General features: G+C 47.4%; 1 protein-coding gene across 3 annotated transcripts in view; it reads left to right on the top strand.

Moving 5' to 3' along the window:
- Positions 1–27,872, top strand: part of CFAP69 (cilia and flagella associated protein 69) — a 97,674-nt gene that overhangs the window by 59,339 nt on the left and 10,463 nt on the right. For 2 of the 3 annotated variants that reach the window (XM_075587473.1, XM_075587472.1), the window contains exons 17-21: positions 9,936–10,128; positions 15,919–16,056; positions 23,300–23,376; positions 25,343–25,540; positions 27,184–27,270. In XM_075587473.1, the coding sequence (XP_075443588.1) occupies positions 9,936–10,128; positions 15,919–16,056; positions 23,300–23,376; positions 25,343–25,540; positions 27,184–27,270 (693 nt within the window). The remainder of the gene's footprint in view (positions 1–9,935; positions 10,129–15,918; positions 16,057–23,299; positions 23,377–25,342; positions 25,541–27,183; positions 27,271–27,872) is intronic. The other variant, XM_075587474.1, reaches the window with a different exon arrangement.

Raw genomic sequence — 27,872 nt, 5'->3', positions numbered from 1 at the left:
AAACCGTGTTGTGAAAACTTATTGAAAAGAACAATTGAGGAGAAAAATTGTGGGGGAAAAAGAAAATATTAGATATTAATACCTGTAGTATATAGTAATAATATATACATATCTAATACACTTCATGTATACTACATATCATAAAAGTATACTACAATACTAATGCTTAATGCATAAATATGACTGGTATTATTAAGAGAGAATGTATCTACTATATATTTCTGAAAGTGTCCTATGTGTCCGGGTCTGTATGTGTCTCCCTGTGTCCCTCCTTGTGTCCCTAGCGGCAATCTCATTGGCTCCCTTGGCCCGCCCCCGCACCTCTCATTGGCCGGACACACACATACACTCACACAGAGATACACACAGGCAGGACACTGAGACACACACAAAGATATACACACACACACACACACACACACACACACACACACACACACACACACACACACACACACACACAGATACACACAGGCAGGACAATGAGACACACACAAAGATACACACACCATGAGACACACACAAAGATACACACACACTGAGACACACACACTGAGACACACACAGAGACACACACACACACACACACACACACACACACACACACACACACACACACACACACACACACACACACACACACTGAGATACACAGACAGGACACAGATAGACAGACAGGACACACACACACCACCCCCACCCCCCCCATCACGTGCGCCGCTCTGCACCGGCTCCAGACGGAGGGGAAGCGCGGCCCTCCTACCCCAGCCGCTCCCTTACCTACCCGGCGCTACCTCCCCCTCAGGTAAGGCACAGCACTGCCAGTAACTCTCCTATTTCAGGCGCGGAGCCTCGCGCCTCAGGCCCACACAGGCCCCCACACAGGAACACACAGGCCCCACACAGGGCGCTTCCTGCCTCCGCCTGCACGCCTCACTCAGCCGGGCGGCACATTGGGGGAAAGCGGGCGCCGGGGGGGGGGAGCGCGAGTCACGAGGAACGGGGAGGGGGGGCGAGTCACGGGGAACGGGGGGGGCGCGAGCCGCGAGTCACGGGGAACGGGGGGGGGAGGGGGAGCGCGAGTCACGGGGAACGGGGGGGGGGGGGCGAGCCGCGAGTCACGGGGAACGGGGGGGGGGGGCGAGTCACGGGGAACGAGGGAGCTACCACCCGCCGAACAAGCGGGGGGACGGACGCCCGAAGTAGGGGGGACATGCACATACATAAATTATGACAATACATATGCCCACTGCTCTCCACCCCCCTCCCCCACTCCCCTTTCCCCCCCCTCCCCCACTCCCCTTTCCCCCCCCTCCCCCACTCCCCTTTCCCCCCCCCTCCCCCACTCCCCTTTCCCCCCCCTCCCCCACACCCCTTTCCCCCCCCTCCCCCACACCCCTTTCCCCCCCTCCCCACTCCCCTTTCCCCCCCCTCCCCCACACCCCTTTCCCCCCCCTCCCCCACACCCCTTTCCCCCCCCTCCCCCACACCCCTTTCCCCCCCCTCCCCCACACCCCTTTCCCCCACTCCCCTTTCCCCCCCTCCCCCACTCCCCTTTCCCCCCCTCCCCCACTCCCCTTTCTCACTCCCCTTTCTCCCCCCCCCACTCCCCTTTCTCCCCCCCCACTCCCTTTTCTCCCCCCCCCACTCCCCTTTCTCCCCCCCCCACTCCTCTTTCTCCCCCCCACTCCCCTTTCTCCCCCCCCACTCCCCTTTCTCCCCCCCCCACTCCCCTTTCTCCCCCCCCACTCCCCTTTCCCCCCACCCACTCCCCTTTCCCCCCGCCCCCACTCCCCTTTCCCCCCCCCACTCCCCTTTCCCCCCCCACTCCCCTTTCCCCCCCCCCCCACTCCCTTTTCCCCCCCCCACTCCCCTTTCCCCCCCCCCACTCCCCTTTCCCCCCCCCACTCCCCTTTCTCCCCCCCCCACTCCCCTTTCTCCCCCCCCACTCCCCTTTCTCCCCCCCCACTCCCCTTTCTCCCCCCCCCACTCCCCTTTCTCCCCCCCCCCACTCCCCTTTCTCCCCCCCACTCCCCTTTCTCCCCCCCCCACTCCCCTTTCTCCACCCTCCCACTCCCCTTTCTCCCCCCCCCACTCCCATTTCTTCTCCCCCCCACTCCCCTTACTCCCCTTTCTCCCCCCCCACTCCCCTTTCTCCCCCCCCCCCACTCCCCTTTCTCCCCCCCCCCCACTCCCCTTTCTCCCCCCCCACTCCCCTTTCTCCCCCCCACTCCCCTTTCTCCCCCCCACTCCCCTTTCTCCCCCCCACTCCCCTTTCTCCCCCCCCCCACTCCCCTTTCTCCCCCCCCACTCCCCTTTCTTCCCCCCCTCCCCTTTCTCCCCCCCTCCCCTTTCTCCTCCGCTCCCCTTTCCCCCCCCTCCGCTCCCCTTTCCCCCCCCCTCCGCTCCCCTTTCCCCCCCCCTCCGCTCCCCTTTCCCCCCCCCCGCTCCCCTTTCCCCCCCCCTCCGCTCCCCTTTCCCCCCCCCTCCGCTCCCCTTTCCCCCCCCTCCCTCCGCTCCCCTTTCCCCCCCCCCTGCTCCCCTTTCCCCCCCCTCCGCTCCCCTTTCCCCCCCCTCCGCTCCCCTTTCCTCCCCCCTCCGCTCCCCTTTCCTCCCCCCCTCCGCTCCCCTTTCCTCCCCCCCTCCGCTCCCCTTTCCTCCCCCCTCCGCTCCCCTTTCCTCCCCCCTCCGCTCCCCTTTCCTCCCCCCTCCGCTCCCCTTTCCTCCCCCCTCCGCTCCCCTTTCCTCCCCCCCTCCGCTCCCCTTTCCCCCCCCCTCTGCTCCCCTTTCCCCCCCCCCCTCCGCTCCCCTTTCCCCCCCCCTCCGCTCCCCATTCCCCCCCCCCTCCGCTCCCCTTTCCTCCCCCCTCCGCTCCCCTTTCCTCCCCCCTCCGCTCCCCTTTCCTCCCCCCTCCGCTCCCCTTTCCTCCCCCCTCCGCTCCCCTTTCCTCCCCCCCTCCGCTCCCCTTTCCCCCCCCCCTCTGCTCCCCTTTTCCCCCCCCCCCTCCGCTCCCCTTTCCCCCCCCCTCCGCTCCCCATTCCCCCCCCCCTCCGCTCCCCTTTCCCCCCCCCCCCGCTCCCCTTTCCCCCCCCCCCCTCCGCTCCCCTTTTCCCCCCCCTCCACTCCCCTTTCCCCCCCCCTCCGCTCCCCTTTCCCCCCCCCTCCGCTCCCCTTTCCCCCCCCTCCCTACGCTCCCCTTTCCCCCCCCCCGCTCCCCTTTCCCCCCCCTCCGCTCCCCTTTCCCCCCCCTCCGCTCCCCTTTCCTCCCCCCTCCGCTCCCCTTTCCTCCCCCCCTCCGCTCACCTTTCCTCCCCCCTCCGCTCCCCTTTCCTCCCCCCTCCGCTCCCCTTTCCTCCCCCCTCCGCTCCCCTTTCCTCCCCCCTCCGCTCCCCTTTCCTCCCCCCTCCGCTCCCCTTTCCTCCCCCCTCCGCTCCCCTTTCCTCCCCCCTCCGCTCCCCTTTCCTCCCCCCTCCGCTCCCCTTTCCTCCCCCCCTCCGCTCCCCTTTCCCCCCCCTCCGCTCCCCTTTTCCCCCCCCTCCGCTCCCCTTCCCCCCCCCCTCCGCTCCCCTTTCCCCCCCCCCTCCGCTCCCCATTCCCCCCCCCCTCCGCTCCCCTTTCCCCCCCCCCCTCCGCTCCCCTTTTCCCCCCCCTCCGCTCCCCTTTTCCCCCCCCCTCCGCTCCCCTTTCCCCCCCCCCTCCGCTCCCCTTTCCTCCCCCCCTTCGCTCCCCTTTCCTCCCCCCCTCCGCTCCCCTTTCCTCCCCCCCTCCGCTCCCCTTTCCTCCCCCCCTCCGCTCCCCTTTCCTCCCCCCCTCCGCTGCCCTTTCCTCCCCCCCTCCGCTCCCCTTTCCTCCCCCCCTCCGCTCCCCTTTCCTCCCCCTCCGCTCCCCTTTCCTCCCCCCTCCGCTCCCCTTTCCTCCCCCCTCCGCTCCCCTTTCCTCCCCCCCTCCGCTCCCCTTTCCCCCCCCCTCCGCTCCCCTTTTCCCCCCCCCTCCGCTCCCCTTTCCCCCCCCCCTCCGCTCCCCTTTCCCCCCCCCCTCCGCTCCCCTTTCCCCCCCCCTCCGCTCCCCTTTCCCCCCCCCCTCCGCTCCCCTTTCCCCCCCCCCTCCGCTCCCCTTTTCCCCCCCCCCTCCGCTTTCCCCCCCCCCCTCCGCTCCCCTTTCTCCCCCCCCCACTCCCCTTTCTCCCCCCCCCCACTCCCCTTTCTCCCCCCCCCCACTCCCCTTTCTCCCCCCCCCACTCCCCTTTCTCCCCCCCCACTCCCCTTTCCCCCCCCACTCCCCTTCCCCCCCCCCACTCCCCTTTCCCCCCCCCACTCCCCTTTCCCCCCCCCCCACTCCCCTTTCCCCCCCCCCACTCCCCTTTCTCCCCCCCCCCCACTCCCCTTTCTCCCCCCCCCACTCCCCTTTCTCCCCCCCCCCACTCCCCTTTCTCCCCCCCCACTCCCCTTTCTCCCCCCCCCACTCCCCTTTCTCCCCCCCCCACTCCCCTTTCTCCCCCCCCCCCACTCCCCTTTCTCCCCCCTCCCACTCCCCTTTCTCCCCCCCCCACTCCCATTTCTCCCCCCCCACTCCCCTTTCTCCCCCCCCCCACTCCCCTTTCTCCCCCCCCACTCCCCTTTCTCCCCCCCACTCCCCTTTCTCCCCCCCCCCCCACTCCCCTTTCTCCCCCCCCCACTCCCCTTTCTCCCCCCCACTCCCCTTTCTCCCCCCCACTCCCCTTTCTTCCCCCCCCTCCCCTTTCTCCCCCCCCTCCCCTTTCCCCCCCCCTCCGCTCCCCTTTCCCCCCCCCCTCCGCTCCCCTTTCCCCCCCCCTCCGCTCCCCTTTCCCCCCCCCTCCGCTCCCCTTTCCCCCCCCTCCCTCCGCTCCCCTTTCCCCCCCCCTCCGCTCCCCTTTCCCCCCCCCTCCGCTCCCCTTTCCTCCCCCCTCCGCTCCCCTTTCCTCCCCCCTCCGCTCCCCTTTCCTCCCCCCTCCGCTCCCCTTTCCTCCCCCCCTCTGCTCCCCTTTCCCCCCCCCTCCGCTCCCCTTTTCCCCCCCCCCTCCGCTCCCCTTTCCCCCCCCCCCCTCCGCTCCCCTTTCCCCCCCCCCTCCGCTCCCCTTTCCCCCCCCCCCTCCGCTCCCCTTTCCCCCCCCCCCTCCGCTCCCCTTTTCCCCCCCCTCCGCTCCCCTTTCCCCCCCCCTCTGCTCCCCTTTCCCCCCCCCCCTCCGCTCCCCTTTCCTCCCCCCCTCCGCTCCCCTTTCCTCCCCCCCTCCGCTCCCCTTTCCTCCCCCCCTCCGCTCCCCTTTCCTCCCCCCCTCCGCTCCCCTTTCCTCCCCCCTCCGCTCCCCTTTCCTCCCCCCCTCCGCTCCCCTTTCCTCCCCCCCTCCGCTCCCCTTTCCTCCCCCCCTCCGCTCCCCTTTCCTCCCCCCTCCGCTCCCCTTTCCTCCCCCCTCCGCTCCCCTTTCCTCCCCCCTCCGCTCCCCTTTCCTCCCCCCTCCGCTCCCCTTTCCTCCCCCCTCCGCTCCCCTTTCCTCCCCCCCTCCGCTCCCCTTTCCCCCCCCCCTCCGCTCCCCTTTTTCCCCCCCCCTCCGCTCCCCTTTTCCCCCCCCCCTCCGCTCCCCTTTCCCCCCCCCCCTCCGCTCCCCTTTCCCCCCCCCTCCGCTCCCCTTTCCCCCCCCCCTCCGCTCCCCTTTCCCCCCCCCCCTCCGCTCCCCTTTCCCCCCCCCTCCGCTCACCTTTCCCCCCCCCCTCCGCTCCCCTTTTCCCCCCCCTCCGCTCCCCTTTCCCCCCCCTCCGCTCCCCTTTTTCCCCCCCCCTCCGCTCCCCTTTCCCCCCCCCCTCCGCTCCCCTTTCCTCCCCCCCTCCGCTCCCCTTTCCTCCCCCCCTCCGCTCCCCTTTCCTCCTCCCTCCGCTCCCCTTTCTTCCCCCCTCCGCTCCCCTTTCTTCCCCCCTCCGCTCCCCTTTCCTCCCCCCTCCGCTCCCCTTTGCTCCCCCCTCCGCTCCCCTTTCCTCCCCCCCTCCGCTCCCCTTTCCTCCCCCCCTCCGCTCCCCTTTCCTCCCCCCTCCGCTCCCCTTTCCTCCCCCCCTCCGCTCCCCTTTCCTCCCCCCTCCGCTCCCCTTTCCCTCCCCCCTCCTCCCCCCTTTCCCTCCCCCATTCCCCCCTTCCCCTCTCCCACCCCACTCCCCTTTCCCCCTCCCACCCCTTCTCCCCCTCCAACCCCCCTACCACCCCCCACCCTCTTCCCCCCTCCCACACCCCCTTCCCCCCTCCCACACCCCCTCCCACTCCCTTCCTCCCTCCCACCCCCTTCCCCCCTCCCCCTTCCACCCCCTCCCCCTCCCACCCCCTCCCCCCTCCCTCTCCCCCCTCCTCCACCCCTTCCCACCACCCTTCGCCTTCCTGCCCGCCTTCCCGCCTACCCACCCCTGCCTTCCCGCCTCTTCTTTCGCGCCCACCCGCCTCTGCCTTTCACCCACCCTTACTCCGCCCGCCTCTGCCTTTCACCCGCCGCCTCACAGCCGCTGCATTCACTCAACAGACACTCGACACATACCTGCCGCCACACACACCTGCTGCCTCCCGCCCCTACGCACCGACATCACTGACCCACCGCCTCACACCCTAGCAGGACCCCCACTCACAGACAGCACTCACAACCCACGCGCCACCCGCCGCCTCACACCCTAGCAGGACCCCCACTCACAGACAGCACTCACAACCCACGCGCCACCCGCCGCCTCACACCCTAGCAGGACCCCCACTCACAGACAGCACTCACAACCCACGCGCCACCCGCCGCCTCACACCCTAGCAGGACCCCCACTCACAGACAGCACTCACAACCCACGCGCCACCTGCCGCCTCACACCCTAGCAGGACACACGCCTCACATTTTTACATCTGTTATGTCACCAAAATATACATTGTACTGTGGTGTGTTTACAATAAACCATTTTTATACAACATCGTATTACATTTTATTCCATCTTTCTTTTCAACATTATTATCCAACCTTTACAACAAATACTCACCTATTGTTCCACGATTTATAAATAATACTACCTATTACGCATTTACATCCCGGGCAACGCCGGGTCTCTCAGCTAGTTCTCCATAATTTTCAAAGAGTTTAAAAAAACAACAATTAGACCCTTGATGATGGATTGTTATGCTTTGACATGAACATATATAAAGGAAACATCATACTATAAATGTATAATCATTAGAAAAAGAAAATATAAACACAAACATATATAAAGGAAACATCGTACTGTGAATATATAATCAGTAGAAAGAGAAAATATAAATATCCTCAAACATTGAAAATAGGCTGACCAGAATGATCATAAGCACTTCAGACTCATATGTGTGTTAAGGTTGAAAATCGAAAACTATATATAGCTACACTAAAGCTATGCGTTCAGAAGACCACTGAAAGCAAAAGAAATAAAAAATGGTATTAAGTATTGTGCATAACCATATTATTTAAAGTGTATATAATAAATAAATATTAACTACAAAAAATGTGTGAGATCCCAGTCAATGTTCATTCCGTGAGGCACCCTGGTCCGTAATGTGAAGATCCAGAATGCCTCACGGCGATCCAACTGCAGGGTTCTGTCACCCCCTCGAATTGAGGGAGTAACTACTTCAATACCTTGAAAGGAAAAATTAGTAGGGCCCCCTCTATTGTAGTATACTTTTATGATATGTAGTATACATGAAGTGTATTAGATATGTATATATTATTACTATATACTACAGGTATTAATATCTAATATTTTCTTTTTCCCCCACCCTTTTTCTCCTCAATTGTTCTTTTCAATAAGTTTTCACAACACGGTTTTTTTAATAGCGTTTTTTCTTACAGCTCTTTTCAAAAGCATTTTTAATTTTTATTATTTATTTCTCCTTTTTGTTTGATTTTTTAACCATTCGTGTAACAATTTACTATGAGTATTTTTATAACAATTTATTATGAGTATTTTTGTGCACCTTTAATATTGATTGCTGGATATACTGCAGATATGTAATGACGTATTATTATTAATACGCTGCAGTACAGGTTATACTGAGCTCATCTACACTATCCTCAGTTTATGATTCCAGCAATAACAATATATTGAGATTGGTAATGAGAGTTCCCTGTTCCCTTAGTACCTTCTACATATCTATTCATATACTTTTTATACTGCCATGGATTAGGATTGTCAACCCTTACCTTCACTTATTTAACATTGAATGTATAAATTTAGGCATCTGATTTAGTCATTCCTACCATGGTTTCCATATTAAGTATAAGTTTTAACATTTCTTTCTTTGGTTATTGATTGATTTTGTCTATCTTCTTTTTCCCTTTTCTAAGGGGACAAGCTTAATCGTATATCCATTGGTCTTGTCTATATGAGTTTTCTGTGTTCAATTATGTATGTTAGACAATTTTTTTGATTAAAGTTTTCGTATTCAATATTATGGTCTTCGCAGCCAATCACGGCACTTTATGTATTCTCTCCATTATGGGCGCGAGCAAGGAGTGCACCGCACGTCATAGTAGCGACGAGGTTAACGGTCGCATGGAGATGACGTCATAAATGCCGCGATTTTGGCGCGAAAGTGTATATGGATATAAGGATGCATCTGTGAACTTCTCTTTACACCTTGAGAAAGTCCTTTACGGACGAAACGCGTAGGTGCGTTCCTACCATTGTTTGTTTCTTGTAACTGACCATTAAATCCCTTTTTAATACTTATCCCTGTTTGGAGTTACCCTCATTTTTTGGCGATCTACTAGCTGGTATGCTGCTGGGAAACGCTGCTGTGCTCCTCTACATCCTTGCTGTTTGTGTTTACCCTGAGAAGACAGCACGCTGGAATTGATCCACTAACCAAGGACACCACCAAGGAAGGTAAAGGGCTATAGCCCATTATACTATTACCATCCAGTGCTGGACTGACTGAGTTATTTCCCCAGGGTTGAGTACACTACTATTAGGAGACCTATTTTGGGGTACCCACGTGGGGACCACCAGGCCTCTAGTTTCTCACCCTGGGATGTTATGAATCATACTCTATGTCCTTGAACTTGGATCTATCATGGAAAATGGAACTATTATAATATTAATGAGCTATTCATGGTGATGCACCAATACACTGCCTACCTATCTGGATTGGCAGACCCCTGGAATTGGGAAAGCAGCCTGGCCATCCGCTCATCCTGTGCTGCCTGTAGTCTTTCATCTCTCTCTGCTTGTAGCCGGGCCTGCTCCTGCATTAGCTGTCCCTGCTGTCTTGTCTGCTCGCACAAAAACTCTTTCAAAGCTTCTTCCATTTTTCTCATTCTTGTGTGTGTGTGGCCCCTTAACTGCAGGGGCCTTTTGAAAATCCCGGCACTTCTGACACCATATGTTGCAGAGTACATGCAACTAAACACGCGGGTTCTTTGAATAAGGCTTATTTATTTTAGCCTTAAAACATACAGCACACCAAAAACAAATAACTTCTTATCAGCAAACAAAAGAAAAATAGCTTTTTTTTTAGCGGTCAGAGCAAAATAGTTTCTCTTTAGCAGACAGAGCAAAAATAAGGTTCTCTTTGACAGACAGAGCAAAAATAAGGCAGCTACTCTTTTGCATGCAGGAGCCAGGCAGTTCATAAACCATGTACTTTGCAAACAGACCTTGTATCAGTAATCTCTTCAGTAACTCACTCCTGTCTCCTGACCAGCTAGCTGCATGTGTGCACATCCTGGGGTTTTTAACACACCTTGATTAGGTAGCTGGGATTCAACTAATTGCCATGAGCTTCCCAGCTGAAGTTAACCTCATCACTGCTGCACTGCAGACTAAACATATGTCTGCCAGGCATATAGCTGGTGGCTTTTATTCACCCTGTCACAGGCATTTATAACTTATCCTTACAATTTGAAAATGTGTTAATATATGTTTTCTTCCTCAAAGCTTAATCTGAAGAGCATGAACAATTTAGTACTTGGAATATTGGTTGAATTTTGTGACAATCCTAAAAGCATTTCACATATTGCAACATGGCGGGGTAATAAGAATGAAACAGCTGCTAAACTTCTGATACAATTGTGGAAAGAAGAGGAGGAGGAACTGTGTGTAAGACGGGATGATTACGGACGCATTATTGGTGTGTATGATTTTAATATAATAATGACTATTATTTTCTAATGGTTGACAAATTAAAAAAATATACATATTTTTTTTCTGTTTACTAAATGTTCCGTATTGAAATTAGCCTAAAAGATAATAGCACTCAAAAAAAAAAACATTTAACCATGTTGTGTTTTTTTGTTAAACTATATTCCACAATTGCCGATTTCAAATTCAAGATATTTTTGCATGTAACTCTCTGAACATGCAGGTCTGGACAGTAATGCAACATCATGAAAAAAGATCCACATCCTTTTGATAATCAGTGCTGCCTAAAAGCATGTGTCACGGTCTTTCATATTTTGCTTGGAAAATGCAGCACTACAAATAATTAGTATGTATATAATATGTATATAATCAGACCATAGAGAAGGATTTGGTCAATTGTTTATTTGGCCTTTTTCGTAGCCACCCTAGTATATGTATGTATATTTTTGTAGCGCCCACCAGGTATTTGGTGCTCTACTATATTTACAGACATTACAGTACAATTACTGAAGAGCATACAATCTAATTTGCACATGGAGGTTAACTGAAACTATAGGAGTAAATTTGAGTGCATTGGTTAACGTGTGTATAAGAGCATACTTTTGCTAAGAGCATACTATAATTTGTGAGTAGTGGTTATCCAGGACTAATTAAACGGGTCATTGAATGGGTGAGTTTTAAGATGGGTTTTGAAGTTAGAGAGAGAAAGTACTTGGTGGACATTGAGAGGGAGGAAGTTCCAGAGTTAGGGGCAACATGTGAGGCAGGTTGTAGGCATGAGAGAACTGTAGTGACACAGAGGATTTTGAGAAGACAGGCCTGAACAGAGCATAGAAAGCCACTAGGGGTATAGTGAAAGATTAATGCTGAGATTAAAGGAGAGACAAGGGAGTGGAGAGTCTTGAAGGAGATTAGATAAGTATTCTAGTGAATGCGGAATTTACTAGGGGGCCAACTGGGAGTTTTCAGGAGAGAGGCAGAGACTGCTCGAGAAGAGTGACCATATCCTTGCAACAGCGTTCTGAATCACTTGAAGGATAGGAGGCTGTGAGGCCAGTGAGGTGAAGGTTCCAGTAGTCCCGACAGAAGAGATTTAGGTCGTGCAGTAACATTTTAGTAGTACAGAAACAGAGAAAAGGTTGCATTTTAGCAATGTTACGGAGAAAGAAGCAGCAAGATTTAGCGAAAGCATTAAGGTGAGAACAAAAGAAAAAAGTCCAATATGACTCCTAAACAATGTGCTTGGGGAACTGAATGGATTGCAGTGTTCTTGACGGTGATGGTAAAGGGCACAATGGGGCTTGATTTAGGTGGGATTATAATATATTGCGTTTTAGGTGTCAAGCTGCCTTCCAGGATGAGTTTTCCACGAGACTGTTGGAGATCTGCGACTGTACTGCATATGTGAGGTTCGGTGTGGATAGATACAGTTGTGTGTCATCTGCATACAGGTGATATTTAAAGCCAACCTAATTTATAAGGACGCCAAGGGAAATAAAGGGAGACAAGAGTTGAGGTCCCACAGCCAAGCCTTGAGGTACACCAACAAATATATTAGATCAACGGAGGAAGAAGAGAAGTCAGCAATAGATACACTAAAGGAATGATGAGACAGGATAGGAAGAAAACCAGAAGGCTTTGTCCTGAGCACCAAGGGAGTGGAGTGTGTGAAGGAGAAGTGGGTGGTCAACAGTATCAAAGGCTGCAGACATGTTGGTTATAATGAGAAGGGATTTAACAATGTGAGGGCCATTTGCTATTTTAGTGAGTGCGGTTTCAGTAGAGTGAGCCATGAGAAAACCTGATTGCTGGAGGTCTAGAATAACATAGGAGCTGAGGAAAGAAACCATGAGGGAAGATATAAGGCGTTCTAGACGTTTAGAGGCGAAGAGCAGGACAGTAGTAAGATGGCTTAGTTGAGTCACCTGTGTTGTTTTTGAGAATAGGTCTCACAGCAGCATGTTTAAAGTGGAAAGGAAAGATACCACAGGAGAGGGGTGGATGAAAATATGAGTTAGTTCTTGGATCAGAGTCAGGGGAAATGGAAATGAATTGGATAAGCTGGCAGGTAGTAGAGGTACAGTATAGAGGAAGGAAAATGAGATACTTTTTCTTCCGTATCCCCTTTCATTCTTTCTTCCTTCTAACAGAAGAGAAAGTTTAGATTAAGATATAGAGAGAATTTTCTAATAAAGTCCACTTTGTCTTTGAAGTTGTCAACAAAAGTTTGAGGAGAAATGAAGGGTGAGACACCAAGTAGACGTTTTGAGAAGATAGTCAAACACTGAGACAATGTGCCTTGGCTTGGGCCTATAAGTGTTGATAAATGTAGAGAAATAACTTAGCTTGGCTAGAAATAGTGCTGAGTTGTAACAGAACAGGAGGAATTTGTAGTGGAGCAAGACATTGAGGAAGTAATAATGCTGAAATCAGTATACTATTGAAATGAATATATTATTGAAATGGACTGGAGGGTCTCTGGAGAAGGATTGAAGGTAATGTTCTGTTTCCATTTTGTCTGTTCTGTTTTCAGTATCCATTTTGTGTGTAAGAATGTGTGTTTGGTTTAAATTAGTGTTTTGCTCACAGTAGATTTACAACTGTGTCGGAAGTAACGGCCACATTCCTGGTAACACGAAGTGTCTGGTTCCTAAAGAGAACTGTTTGAATCTAATTTTAATGATCTGTATGATGATTGGTTTAAGAATTAAGGAGTGGTTAGTATATTCTGCCTGGTAACCTGTTTTAGACAAAGGAATCAGAAATGTATAAAACCCTGTTTGGAATCTCTTTTGGCAGAGAGTGTTATAGACTTTTAGAGGTGTATGATCATACTCTGCAATAAACTTCTCATTATCAAACAAACCCTGATTGTGAGTTTGCAAAAAAAGTCAACATCCTCTGTAGACAAGTTAAAGTCTCCAAGGAGTAAGGTTGGAGATTGAGGAGAGAAAGAAGTACAGCCAGGATTCAACATCAGAGAGAAAAGTGGAGGTAGTGAAAGGACGGTGATAGGCAAAGTAAAGAAAAAAGGCATATAGCGTGAAACTCAAAGGATGGGAAGGTCAGAGAAGCGAGAACAGATAATGCCTGGAAACGGCAGTTGTGAGATAATAAATCCCATTCCCCCCACCAGGTTTATGTGGGCGAGGAGTAGGAAAAGCAACCCATGGTAGAGTGCATTCTCTGTAGCAGTCAGAATCAGAACCAGGCTTCAGTCAGAGCAAGGAGATTTATAGAGAGGAAGGGCGAGGGTGCGAACATTCCTGAAGGCACCTAAGACAAGTGATGAGGCTAGTGAGAGACAGAGAGTAGATTTGAGATTATGAAGGTTACGGTTATTTGTAGAGATGGGAGGTAAGCAAGGACAAAAACAAGCAGGAATATGGAAAGGGCCAGGGTTAGGAGAAATATCTCCAGTTGCAAGAAGCAAAAGGAGGGATAAAGAAAGGAGGTGAGATTGGGGACTTTAAGGAGCGTATCTTACGTCAACTTGTAGAGTGAGGGTGGAAACTACAGAATCTACGGAATATGCTCACTCATAATGGGGCCCTGGAAAAAATTTGCCTGGGGGCCCGTGCATGTCTAGCTACGCCACTGCAGCAGCCTAATGTGAGCACATTTCAGGAACTGCCATCCAGCACCCCCTCCGTTTCTGGCACTTTGCTCTCCTTAGTATGTGGCCCATACCAAGGAGAGTAAAGTGCCAGGGTGCCAGTGAAGGAGGGGGTGGTGGATTGCATTCTTATTCCTACACATAGTATTATGGGTAAGAGAAATGCCAAAATAATCAAATTCATTAAATACCTCTGTTAGAATGACTATAATCCAGTTTAATAAGTGTGCTATACCAATTGCATTCTGTAAAATATCATCAGGAATATCACTGCGTGGCTAGCAATACAATAGCATTTACCCACTTATACTGTACATCAGATCACAGAGAAGAAACATAGTCAGAAGTGCATCACCCCAAAAATACTTTTTACAATCCTACTGTACATGTGTAGCAAGGGCCAACATTTTTCTTTGCAGGCACAGTCTAAATGTACTCATTATTCACTATCAGTGTTGTTCACAGACCAAAATAGCTGTGGGAGCTTTATGACAGCAGTAATAAAATATCCTCTGACACTTATAGCCCAATTTCACAATTCAAATCTGTAATGTTTTGGCAGAAACTTAGGGCTAGCTTCACTAGTCAATATATACAAAAGTGTAGCACACTCGCCAATTCACTATCCTGTGCTTGGGCTATATGTGATGAGCACACTGTTTGTTAGCTTTGCTGTTTCTTACCCAAGCAAAGTAAGCATAGATCATATCCAGCTCTATTTATTTACAATGTCTGTCGAACAAATTGCTTTGTTTTCTTAGCATATTTGCACACGAAATGGCAATAGGGAGATTTGTACTGACATACAGTATTCTTTCATGTGTTTAAAAGTCCAGAGTACATTGTTATTTCAATTATTAAAGTATTATTTTAGGTAAGTTTACAGGCCATTCTCAATACGCTTTGGAATGTGAAATGTAATTTTAGATTTAAGCACCTTATTAAGCCATGCTATAAACATCCTCATTGAGACGTGTTTTTAATACGCCAGTTTGGTGCATATAAATACAATAATCAGGCAGTTATTCATTAAGTTATTAGTGATAAAGAAAATAAGCGCAAATAACACCACTTTAACAAAGAAACAAGATATACTATCCTTTAGAAAGTGCAGCTCCTGAGATGGGACTCAATCCCAATACAACAGCAAACGAAGAACAGCAGGTGCAAATTTCATCAGGACATGAAAGAAATGAAAACAAAAAATAGTGCAACATTGTTTTTTTCAGAGAAATAAAGTTTGTATTGTAGACTCTGCAGATTTTACACTCACGTGTTTAACGTGATATTCAGGCAGTGTGGTTATTAGAAGTGACCAACTTTAGTTACATCCAGACAGGTACTCAAAATCAAAACAGGTGATCAACTTTGATTGCATCCAGACAGGTACTCCAGATCAACACAGGCAATGTTCCATAGGGGGAGGGGAAATCCGCATATACAAGGAGAAAAGCAAAAATAGTGTAATATTGCTTTATTATTAAAAAAACACAAAGTATTGCACTTACATAAGTGTCTTTGTGGTGAGCATTCAGACCACCCTGGGTCAATTAGACAGCACTCCAAACAGCAGCAGCTTCTGCTCCACAGCCGATACAGCATCCACTGGGCTGAATGATGCAGTCTCCGATATGAATGCCTCCAACAAAGTGTCCTTTAGTCGTGCATAACTTCACCCTACGCACGTTTCAACTTTACAGTCTTCCTCAGGGGCTAATCATAAGGACACTTTGTTGGTCACTTCTAATAACCACATTGCCTGAATATTACGTTAAACACATGAGTGTAAAATCTGCAGAGTCTACAATACGAACTTTATTTCTCCGAAAAAAACAATGTTACACTATTTTGTGTTTTAATTTCTTTCATGTCCTGATGAAATTTGCGCACCTGCTGTTCTTCATCAGTTATTCATTAAGATCTGTTGCGAGTTATCACACCCGAACAGGCATCAACTTTTATTCACATCAATGGCAGTGAAAGCACACTTGGGTAAGTTAACCTATAATGGATCTTAGTGAATCTACTCCGTAATTTACCTATTGATACGTTTACATGTGTAGTTGTGATCTGATTGCTAACATTAGTATTAGGAAAATGTTAGTATATCTGCAGAATGCTTTTGTTACCTTACCAGCTCTCTTTTGCAATACAAATCACTAGATGCAAAGAAACCTTTAGTTGGACAATTCCAGGAAGCTCAAGCAGTAAACCCAATGCCTGCTAACTGCTCCAGCATTGCAATCATGGAAGTGGCTGAAAACACCCGAGCAAAGATTTATTCTGTATTTTCCAAACTTGGTAAGCACCTTCCACACTTAATGGACATTTTTTTAATGACAATATTAAGTTTGAGTATTTGCTGATTTTCTGCTTCAAAAATCATACAGTCTGTGGGCCCCCCAAAAAAATTCAAAAGGTATTTAAGGAGAACCAGAAGCAAGGCTCCTAAAGAAGCAATCCTTCCCAAAATCAAGTATGTTTTTTTTGCACTCTGAAGCTAATCCAAAGCTTTGGGGACCCCGAATTGCCGATTTATATTCTTTTTTTTTTTTTTTTTTCTGCTTCTTATGCTACTACTTGTAAAGAAGAACAAAGATGGCTGCAGTGTCACCCTATCAGAGCTGCAATGTCATCTCACAATTATGGCATGGCTTTCCATAGGCGCCAGAGTGTGGCAGACCCAGGTGGCCATATTCTATCTTTCGGACAAAATGATTGTCATGAAACTACAACATGAAATATCTTGAGAACCAGGGGCACAATGTCACTTAGAGTACCATGGTTAAGATCCGTGGGACCTCTTGTTTCAAATAAAGTAAAATGTGTGTGGGTACCGGTATGTGGAAAAAAACATGCTCCACGGATTGCTGCTTTAACTTTCATAGTGCTATGATATAGGACGGGCCTGCACAACTCCAGTCCTCGAGGGCCGCAAACAGGCCAGGTTTTCAGGATATCCCTACTTCAGCACAGCTGGCTCAATTAGTGGCTCAGTATGACAATATAAACGTTGCAACGCCATTGGGAATTGCAGCTTTCTATTGGTGACCCCGCGGCCATGTCTGGAGTTCAACACAATATTTGTATTTTTTTGCGAGTCAAAATTGGCACACAAAAAAATATACAAATCTCTTGGTTCAAGTAAACAAAACAAAAAAGTTTCGAACCAGGATTGCTGCTTTAAAGGAAATACTAAAACCCATAAAACTTGACTTTTTAAATATTTCCGTCTGTATTCAAGCACAATGCTACAAGAATGCTACAATATGACTGAGCCAGCTGTGCTGAAGTAGGGATATCCAGAAAACCTGGCCTGTTTGCGGCCCTCGAGGACTGGAGTTGTGTAGGCCTGATATAATAGCAATATTTATGCTGTTAGTATATCCATATGTAATAGAAATGAGTTGTTACACCAGAACTGATATTGTTATGCTTCTAGATTGTAAAATACGAAAAAATCCACTAAGCAATATTCTATCTATAAGAAAATCACTGACCATAAGTTAAAGTATGTTTTCCTCTTTTTGCTATCTATACAGAATATACAGGTATTTATTTCTTCTTACTACCTTGGCTTTCTTAACCTGCCTAATGAATAATCATGGATTTGTTATAAAGAGATGTTTTTGGGATCATTTTTAGGGTGTTCACAAAATAATTTTATGGATTGGAAGTATAGTTTTTACTTTCATGATTATAGTAAAACCAACAACTGACTCTTTTACAACCTTGCTCTAAATTCCCACCAGCCTAAAGCATTAATAACCCAGCATTCAATTACAGTTAGATGAAAAGTAACGTTTGATTTCTATGGCTAGATTGAAAAAAAAAAAAAAAAAGAGACACATTCTTATTAGGCATTAAAAATCTACATGGTAAGAGCAAAGTGTCGGCAAGAGCTGGTATTACCCAACGAGTCACAGAACATCTCAATGATGGTGACTTATGAAAAATTTACCTGGAGCAATCTGCTTCAGCCAAACCGTTTTAACAACTTTCGACAAGGTACAGTATGCAGATCATTTTATTCTGGATTAGTCATGGGGGGGGGGGGTAATCCGTATTGGAGGCTAGTAAATCTCCCCCTCATTGTCAGATGTATAGAGAAGAATTGGCCCTGTACTTCCATGGGTTTCAGGCACCACATGTAAGTATGGATGTATTGCTTTATTGTTTGGGGGCCAAAATGTTGATGTATAGTATTTGAGTTCTTTATATAAATTATTTTAAAATTTGCTTGCGCTCGTATCTTCTTTGTTAAATTTATTGGCTGCAGTGCAAAAAAGTTGTGGCATTGTGCTTGAATACAGACGTAAATATTAAAAAAGTCGAGTTTTATGGGTTTTAGTATTTCCTTTAAAGCAGCAATCCTGCTTCGAAACTTTTTTTGTTTTGTTTACTTGAACCAAGAGATTTGTATATTTTTTTTGTGCCAATTTTGACTCGCAAAAAAATACAAATATTGTGTTGAACTCCAGACATGGCCGCGGGGTCACCAATAGAAAGCCGTCATTCCCAATGGTGTTGCAACGTTTATATTGGCTGCGGGAGCAAGCCCTGACTCCGGTGCCATTTAAAAATGTTCAGTTTGCCAATAGACCCCAGGCGTGCCGCCCCTGGCACAGGGGAAGGGGGTCTTGCATTTCGGGGGAACCACTGATCAGCTCCAGGGGAACCCCCTGATTCAGATAAACAAAGAAGTTCTCAAAAGGATTGCTCCTTATCTTATTTTTCAAAAAATGACATATATATCAGAATAACGTATAAACACATTTTCTATAAATATAACATTTGTCAATACATAACCTACAAATCCTAGTCCACAAGCCTATTTACCAATGTCACCTTTTCTAAAAATTAAACAAGACGTGAAACTATAAAGCTGCATTGCAGTTTAAACAACCAAAAATTAACTTCTTCAAGAATATCTAAATTAAAAGATTATATGATTTCTATCTTTCACATTTGTGCCGTTTTAAAGTCAGTGATGTATAGTCTTGGTAGGTTAAAATTAAATAATTAGGGGGAGATCGACAACCCTAATACTTTATGTACTTAATATACCTTGGTATAATTTTTTTTACACCTTTCCCATTGTGAAAGGATCAGGAATAGAGCACTTTACCCAAGTGCAGCATTGTAAGTACATCGTTCATTATCAGAAAGGAAAAAGGGACATTTTGCGGACATGACTTTATACAGTAGGCCAAATTTGGCAGTAACTAAGCCATAAGACACCTTTCAGCTCGTTCAAGTGAGTAATCTTATGCTATAGCACAGGGGTGGGCAACCTATTTTTCAATGTAGCCACAGGTGTGGCGCATTAGAAGTGAAAATAGCCACACCATGTAAAAATTGAGTTATTTTGTTGTGCATGCAAAAATTTCAAACAACACACACTGTTTGAACTAGTTTATTCAAAACATGAACACTTTTGACTACTCAGTTACAACTGCGGCAGACGCAAACGATGAAAATGGTTCAAATTGAAAATGTTAGATAATTTAATGCGATATTTGACAATCCTTATTTCTGACAAGTTGCATAAACTTTGGCTGAATATCTGAACTCAATGCACATCTTAGTTCAGCCTCCAAATTGACATCAACAATTCGAGATCTGTGTTTTGACGTGATGAAACCCATCGTAGAGAACGTCAATTCACACACCCACGTTGATCCAAACATGGACAATAATTTTGAAATTGCTGATTTCAAAGTTGGGAGATGGTTGTCAGTCAGAATAGATTTCCACATATCTGTGACTGAAGAATTCAGGTACACTTTCAAGTGTTCCAGACTGTGAAGGGAGAGCAAATCATCTTCAAGCCTGCGCTTGTCCAAAGACAGAAGGGTGGAAATTTCTTTGCTTGAATTTGTAATATCAAAGTGGAATCGATCACACAGGAATTTAAATGCCAATTTGATGTAATTGAAATTAGAAAAACGTGATTCAAATTTCTGGGACAGGTTTTTTATCCAGTTTACGTAGAGTTGCCGCTTCACGTCGAGTAGACCACACTCCTCATTTTTTTCTAGAAATCTATTCAGGTTTGCAAAATGGGTCAAATCGTCCTTCTGAGTTTGTACCTGAATGACGTTCAGTTTTGACTTGAATTCTTGAATATGCTGTGCCAGCTCACATATTACTTTACCCTTTCCCTGCAGCTTCACGTTTAATTCATTTAAGTGAGCCATGATATCGCACAGAAAATGTAAATCACATTGCCATGAAGGGTTCTCAATGTCAGAAAAATGTTCTATCTGGCGTTTCTCAACAAGAAAATCTTGAATTTGAGGAAGCAAATAGGTAAACCGTTCCAGAACTTTTCCTCTGCTCAACCATCTCACATTTGCATAGTCAGTAAGATCCTCGAAATCACAGTCACCGCATTCTTTCAAGGCCTCAACAAACTGTCGATGGATGAGGGAACTTCCACTTCGGATGTAATTCACGATTTTGACAACCTTGTCCATCAAAGTTTTCAAAGTGTCAGTTCCGAGCATCTGAGCACACAAATTCTCCTGATGCAGAATGCAATGGAAGGAGGGCAACATGTTTTTCACACCATTCTCACTCAAATGCTGCTTCAAACGAGAAACAAATCCCGATTTTCTTCCTATCATTGCGGGTGCACCGTCCGTTGTAATAGAAGCGAGTTTTATCAGATCTAGGTCATATTGTTTTGAAGCTGAAATAAAATGTTCGAGTATATCAGTTCCACAAGTATGGCCTCACAGTCCACAAAGTACAAGGTTTTCTTCACGAATTGTAAAATCGGAAAGCACAAACCGAACCCAAAATATTAATTGTGCTGTGTCAGTACAATCGGTTGACTCGTCCAGCGCCAGGGAAAAACACAAACAGTCTTTCAATTGTTCAAGCAGTTGCTCGTCAATGTTTTTAGATAATTCCAGCATTCTGCGAACAACCGTCCTGCGACTTAACTGCAAATTCTGTACTTTTTGGAGGATATCATTCTTCACCTTTGATTCGTAGTTTTCCAGCAGAGTTTCCATCACCAGAATGTCTTTTACCTTCTCAGCATCAGAAAATGGTTTCTTTTTCCGAGCCAAAATCCAGGCTGCTTTATAACTAGCTAACGTCACCAGCTCATTCGACGAAAGAAACTGCTTCAGGCTGCTCTTCTGATCTTGAAACTGTGATTTCAAACGGTCAATTTCACGGACACGACTAGGGCCATCAACTGGAAATTTATTGTTGAATGCACTGTGCTTATTTTGAAAGTGCTTCTTCAAACTGTCTGCCTTATTGTCACTGAAACTTTTTTTGCACAGGAGGCACACTGTCTTTTCATTTACTTGCGTCACTACAAATTTTAGCTCCCATATTTCTTGAAAGTTTCGTGTCACGCTCTTCCATGCTCTTGTTTTTTGCTTTTTACCACTAGGTTCCGAATCACTGAGTTCGTCTGCTTCACTCACCCCAGCACTTTCACCTGCTGCTGGTTCACTTAGTTTTCGAATCACCCACTTATCCAAATAACATTTTTTTTTTTTGTAAAGCAGAGAATTTTTTTTAAATCGTCAACAAAACAGATGCAAGGAACAATACCCTTGATTTCCCCTCAGCACCCTTGATCTCCCCCCTGCACCCTTCATATCCCCCCAACACCCTTCATCTCCCCCCAGCACCCTTCATCTCCCCCCTGCACCCTTCATCTCCCATCAGCACCCTTCATCTCCCCTCAGCACCCTTCATCTCCCCTCAGCACCCTTCATCTCCCCTCAGCACCCTTCATCTCCCCCCAGCACCCTTCATCTCCCCCCAGCACCCTTCATCTCCCCCCAGCACCCTTCATCTCCCCCCAGCACCCTTCATCTCCCCCCTGCACCCTTCATCTCCCCCCCAGCACCCTTCATCTCCCCTCAGCACCCTTCATCTCCCCCCTGCACCCTTCATCTCCCCTCAGCACCCTTCATCTCCCCCCTGCACCCTTCATCTCCCCTCAGCACCCTTCATCTCCCCTCAGCCCCCTTCATCTCTCCTCAGCACCCTTCATCTCCCCCCTGCACCCTTCATCTCCCCCCTGCACCCTTCATCTCCCATCAGCACCCTTCATCTCCCCTCAGCACCCTTCATCTCCCCTCAGCACCCTTCATCTCCCCCCTGCACCCTTCATCTCCCATCAGCACCCTTCATCTCCCCTCAGCACCCTTCATCTCCCCCTGCACCCTTCATCTCCCCTCAGCACCCTTCATCTCCCATCATCTCCCCTCATCTCCCCCCAGCACCCTTCATCTCCCCCCAGCACCCTTGAAAGCAACCCCCCGTCCCCCACCAATGCCTACCAGATCGCGGCGGCAGCAGCGGGCAGCAGTGGTGGCGAGCGGGCAGTGGTGGCAGACAGACAGGGGGCAGTGGTGGCGGGCGGGTGGCAGTGGTGACGGACGGCAGTAGTGGTGACGGGCGGCCGTCAGCGCGTCACGCTGGAGCGTGCTCGGGGGGGGAGGGAGCGCGTCATGGAGCGGCCTCGCAGGGGAGGGAGCGCGCGTGTTACGTGCCTGCTGGAGCGGACTGGGGTGTGGGAGGGAGAGGAGTGTGTCACATCGCTGGAGCGCGCTCCTTACCATGGAAGGGGAAAGGGGGGGTTTGAGTGTCCCAGCGGCCCTGTTCGCCACAGTTTTACTGAAAATTCGCCACAAGTGGCGAATGGCGACAGGGTTGCCCACCCTGGCTTTAGCACAATGACTTTCAGCCTTTTAGTTGGTTTGAGCAAAATGATGCTGTTTAATCTAATAACTAAATGTGATGACACCTGCAATGTTGCCATAAGGCTTGAAAATACAAAAATAAGTAGTGGTGTTTGGTACCACTGAGTATGCTTTGACATTTATTTACTACCACACTTTCGTGAATAATTCCCTTTGACTTCTAAAATGTGTAGAGTGTAACAGTGCTTTCCATTGCATAATGCTGCTTCTGACTTGCTTTTGCTATTATTGATTGTACATTTTTATAATCTGATATTGGGGGTTATTCGTTAAACTGTAGTTGTGTCGATCTGGGCACTGTCGCATGGAACTCCTGTTTACTTCTGCAGTAGTTTCTAGCAATAGTGCCCAATTGGCACTACTGCAGTTTTTAAATAATAACTCCCATTGGCCCAGATCCACAAAATGGTGCTCCGCTTTAGCACACCTTTACTCATATTCATATGTACGGGAGCTGAGGCGTGCTAAAGCTTAACACCCTTTTGTGGATCTGTGCCATTGAGAGATGTTTATTCATTCTCTTTTGTTTGCATTAGTGATCATATAGTACAGGGGTGGCCAACTCCAGTCATCAAGGGCCTCCAACTAGTCAGGGTTTCAGGATATCCCAGCTTCAGCACAGGTGGCTCAATCTGATACTCAGTCAAGGATATCCTGAAACCCTGACCTGTTGGTGGCCCTTGAGGATTGGAGTTGGCCAACCATGATATATTACAATACTCTATATTATCATGCTCTGCCCCCCCATGTACTGTTGTATATAACCTAAATATGTATTTATAATATAATGAACCATCCTTTTTTAGGTTTTGAAAACCTGCCTGGTTTATCGGCAATGGATTATGTCACACTTAGTGTCATAAGTAGATATCTTGATTTTAAAGTAAGTATCATCCTAATGATTCTTCAGCATGTTTTCATTTTATTACAGTGAGCTTAAAGTTCTGGTTATGTATTAGGCTTCTAGCGTGCACTAAAAAAATATTGTATAAAGCCCCAATGCCTTATCCAACCCTTAAAAATATCAAATAGCCAAATTGGAGCAATTGGTATCATTTTATTTTGTACCTCTAAGTGTCAATGTATTAATGCTGATATTCTTGCCCTATGTGCATCAGCCATTTTGAGGAGAATCAAAAGGAGGAGTGAGGGAAATAAATTGATGCTCTGATTATAATTATATGCATCAAATTATGAGACTCTGTGCATCACTTTTTCTTGGCTCAATCTGCGTATAACAATCTAGTAGGTCTTGTGGCGTAACTCTTCTTGTTTAGCTACATATGACACACCTTAGAGCACAAAATGGTGCCATGCATAAAACAAGGTTTCCCAAGCATACAACACCCTTTCCCTCACTGCCAAACTCTCCCTCACTGTCAATCATACCACAATCTCATGAACACCCCAAGCCGGCTGTCTTGGGGTCATCTTTGACTCTGATCTCTCCTTCATTCCTCACATTCAGTTTCTCACGAAATTCTGCCATCTCCACCTCTGAAATATTGCCAAGATATGTCCTTTTCTCACACATAGTGCAACTACTGTGAAAACCTAATTCACTCACTCATCGTGTCCTCTTTGATTACAGCAACCTTCTCCTAGTTGGCATTCCCCTTGTCCACCTATCCCAACTCAAATCCATCCAAAATGCCGCTACCAGACTCATCTACTGTACCTCACTCACTGCTCCACTACACAAATCCCTACACTGGCTTCCCATATCTTCTAGAACTGAAAAACCTAACTCTGACTTACAAAACTCTCAAAGACACTACTCCCCTTACATCTCTGCCCTCATCCTCATATATAGCTAAACGCTCCCTACGTTCTACCCATTACACTGGCGACACACTTTATTCGAGCTCGGCTAGTCCCACGAATTCGGGTATACCCGGGTGTATTGAGGTTTGTGACTGTTTTCTGCCCGAGTGCATTGCGTTATTTTCCAGGCAGGGATTGAAGCATTTTATTCCCGCTGGCTGCAATACTGCACAGTATATATATATATACTGCATTACAATTCATGAATTTATGCCATCTGGTAGACACGCGAAGCATTGCAGCCTATTAAATCCTAATCATTATCATTTAACAGATCAGCCGCCCGTCAGCCAGGCATGAACCCAGGCTGGGAAGGCAAACGCAACGGGGCTTGTCAGAGGTGAGGAGCGGCGCATTCCAGGTATCTGCCAGGTACATACTGGGTATTTGCTCGAATAAAGTGTGTCGGTGCAGTACATCTTTCTTTCCTCTTGCCTTATCACCTCATCTCACTCCCGCTTACCAGACAGTACTTCTCCTGTGTAGCCCTCTGTCTCTGGAATTCCCTACCAAGTACTATCGACTCTCCCCCATCTTTTAGACATTTAAAAACTCCATGAAAAGTTACCTTTTCAAATAAACATATCTGGCATTCCTCTTACATCCAACTCTGCCGTCATCACCTCCAACCCCATTGGGACCAGCTGTGGGGCTGGACCAATCTCCACGCTCTGCAACACCCCCTAACATTCCCACCCTCAAACCTTAATGGGATCAGCTTTTGGGCTGCACCATACTCAAACCTGAGGTATACTCCATCCCACAATGAGCAGCCACTTCACCTTTTTGTTTCAACACTGTCCCTCATTTCTTCTAGATTGTAAGCTCTCATGAGCAGGATCCTCATGACCTCTTTGTATCTGGTTGTGCACGTTTGTCCTTATTTGTATGTAACTCTGTCTATGTAATTATCAAATCTCTGTACCCCCTTTGTACTGTGCTGTGGAATATGTTGGCGCTTTACAAATAAACAATGATAATAATAATGTGTTTTTCTGTTTGTTTATTTTTTATTTTTTTTAAAGGTTGGAGAAGTATGGAGTGAAATTAGAGCTGAAATAAAAGCTGAAGGCTTCAAACCAGTGACCTCTGACCAAGAAGCCTTGGACGTTATTGCAAAATCTACAGAAAATATTAGTACAATTGTTGCCTCTCACCAGACAGAAATGATTGATAACTACCACCAAATGGAGCTTCAAGAGGAGCAACAGAAATATGCTGAGGTAGACTTAAGGTCGCCCGTAATAATTAACAAATGTACAATTTCACTTTCAGGCTCACTAAATGTTAACCAAAAAGCCAGAACAACAAGATCCACCACTATGACATCTTAAATATGAGTTGCACTACCTTACTAAATTACCTAGTTTAGTAATTATTTTTAGGAGTTGTGATATATTAATATATTGCTCACATTTAGGAAGTCAAAATGACACAAGGTACCTGTAGTACTGTATTTGGCTGCGATGTCAAATGCCCACCAGGGAAACAACACAGCAACCCACCTACTAGAATATAATAATTTAAAAAATGCATCCATGCACGTCCGTACACAGATTTACCTATTAAGATGTATGTATATGTATGTATGTATGTATGTGTGCATATATATATATATATATATATATATATATATATATATATATATACTGTATATATAATCACACTCTTTCCTGCATTCATAGACCATAAGCCCATAAGGGATGAAAATTATGCATACATACTGTATACACAAGCATATATTGATAGATGCAGGGAAAACGGACCTAGATGGACACACACATACACTGATAAACACAAACAGATGCAGCCACCAGTATTAGATCACTTGCCTTGGAAAATGTGGGGCAATCTCACAGTAAATGCCTCAACATTTCTGTGAAATTCCTAATGGCCCATCGGATTAACACAGCGGGGGGTCCTGTTTTCCCATTTAAACGGACCCCCGCTGTGTTAATCCGATGGGCCATTAGGAATCTCACAGAAATGTTGAGGCATTTACTGTGAGATGTCTTAGTTTTTACCCAGGCAAGTGATCAGATACTGGTAGCTGCATCTGTACATGTGCTGGTTTTCCCGACAGCTCTAACAGACAGACTATCATCGGAGATTACATCAGTTTTCTGAGTATACCTAGGATTGTGAGAGTCTCCCAGTCATTCTGGGAGGCTTAGCCAGCTCGGATCTTGAGCCGACCGGGGAATTCCCCAGGTAATGAAGGGACATACCCAGGTATTTGTAAAATTAATACAAGACAAAAAGCTGTAGAGAGTGCTCCCAAATGTAACCAGTAGTGCAAAAAAAAAAATGCAAATTTATATATAGAATGTGAAAAAGTGCAGAAACTGCAAAAAAAACCTAATGCAAACACTGCAATAAATGTTACATAAGCAGTGAATCCAAAATGGTAATATAGATCTCGTGAAAAAACTGTATAAACAGTGTGTAGAATTAATTAAAATATATGAATAATAGGATACAAGAATGCAAAAATGCAGCTCTTAAACCAGGAGTGGCCAACTCCAGTCCTCAACAGCCACCAACAAGTCCGGTTTTCAGGACTCAATCATGTGGCTCAATCAGTGGCTCATTCAACAACCTGTGTTGAAACAGGTATATTCTTAAAACCTGACCTGTTGGTGGCCCTTGAGGACTGGAGTTGGCCACCCCTGTCTTAAACCCTATCAAGCATTCTTCCAGTTGTAATCGTCTTTAAAGCTTACAAACTTCGAAAAACTCCACCATGTTATATTTGACCATTATGTAGCGGTAAAATTATAGTACAGTAAGTAACCTAGGATGCAGTGAATTACATGGCTGTCTGCTTGGTTGCATTCAACTAATTCTTACCTATTTTAACATGCAGATAAAAACAAATCATAAGCAACGTGAATTAGTTATGAAATCATGGGACAATTTTCTTGCACGGACATCAAATTATGAAGCTCTAAAGGTAATCTTTTTTTTTTTTTTTTAATGTTTTTGTATGCGTGTGAATTCTGTGCGTAATCAACATTAGAATGGGGCATAGCACTTTTTTAGCGGCAAAAGTATTTTGCCGTCCTATGTCGGTGATGCTGGCTATTTTTTGGAAAAGGTGAAGCCCAGTGCGAAATGTGTCATATACTCCTTGTTTTTTTTTTTTAATTGGTGGAGGGATTATTCATTAAAAGAAAAAAAAAATATGGTTTCCTTTCTCCCTCTCTTCTTTTTCTACAAATTATACTCCTCCGCTCTGAGTGTCTTTCTCTGCCCTTTCGCTGTCATATGGTTCTCCATTCCACTTCCTTCCTCCAATTCAGCACTTTCTCCTCCCTGTCACGTTCTCTCTGGTTTAGTAAGTACTGTCTCCTCCCTGCTGTAGCTGCTAAAAGCATCTTTCCTTCTCTCCCTAACTACAGATTTATCACACCTCCGCTGGTCAGAATTTGGCTATTTTTGCAGCTGCAGTCTGTTGGCTTCCCTTAGATGCTTTTTGTTAGGGTACCATCTTTCATAGTGATTTTAGTATTGAGGAAGATTATGTTGGTTTTTGAGTTTTCTATTGGCGAGTTT

This window comes from Ascaphus truei, chromosome 2 (genome assembly GCF_040206685.1).
Source record: "Ascaphus truei isolate aAscTru1 chromosome 2, aAscTru1.hap1, whole genome shotgun sequence".
In the NCBI taxonomy this organism is placed as follows: domain Eukaryota; kingdom Metazoa; phylum Chordata; class Amphibia; order Anura; family Ascaphidae; genus Ascaphus; species Ascaphus truei.
This window is presented reverse-complemented; position numbering and strand designations above follow the sequence as displayed.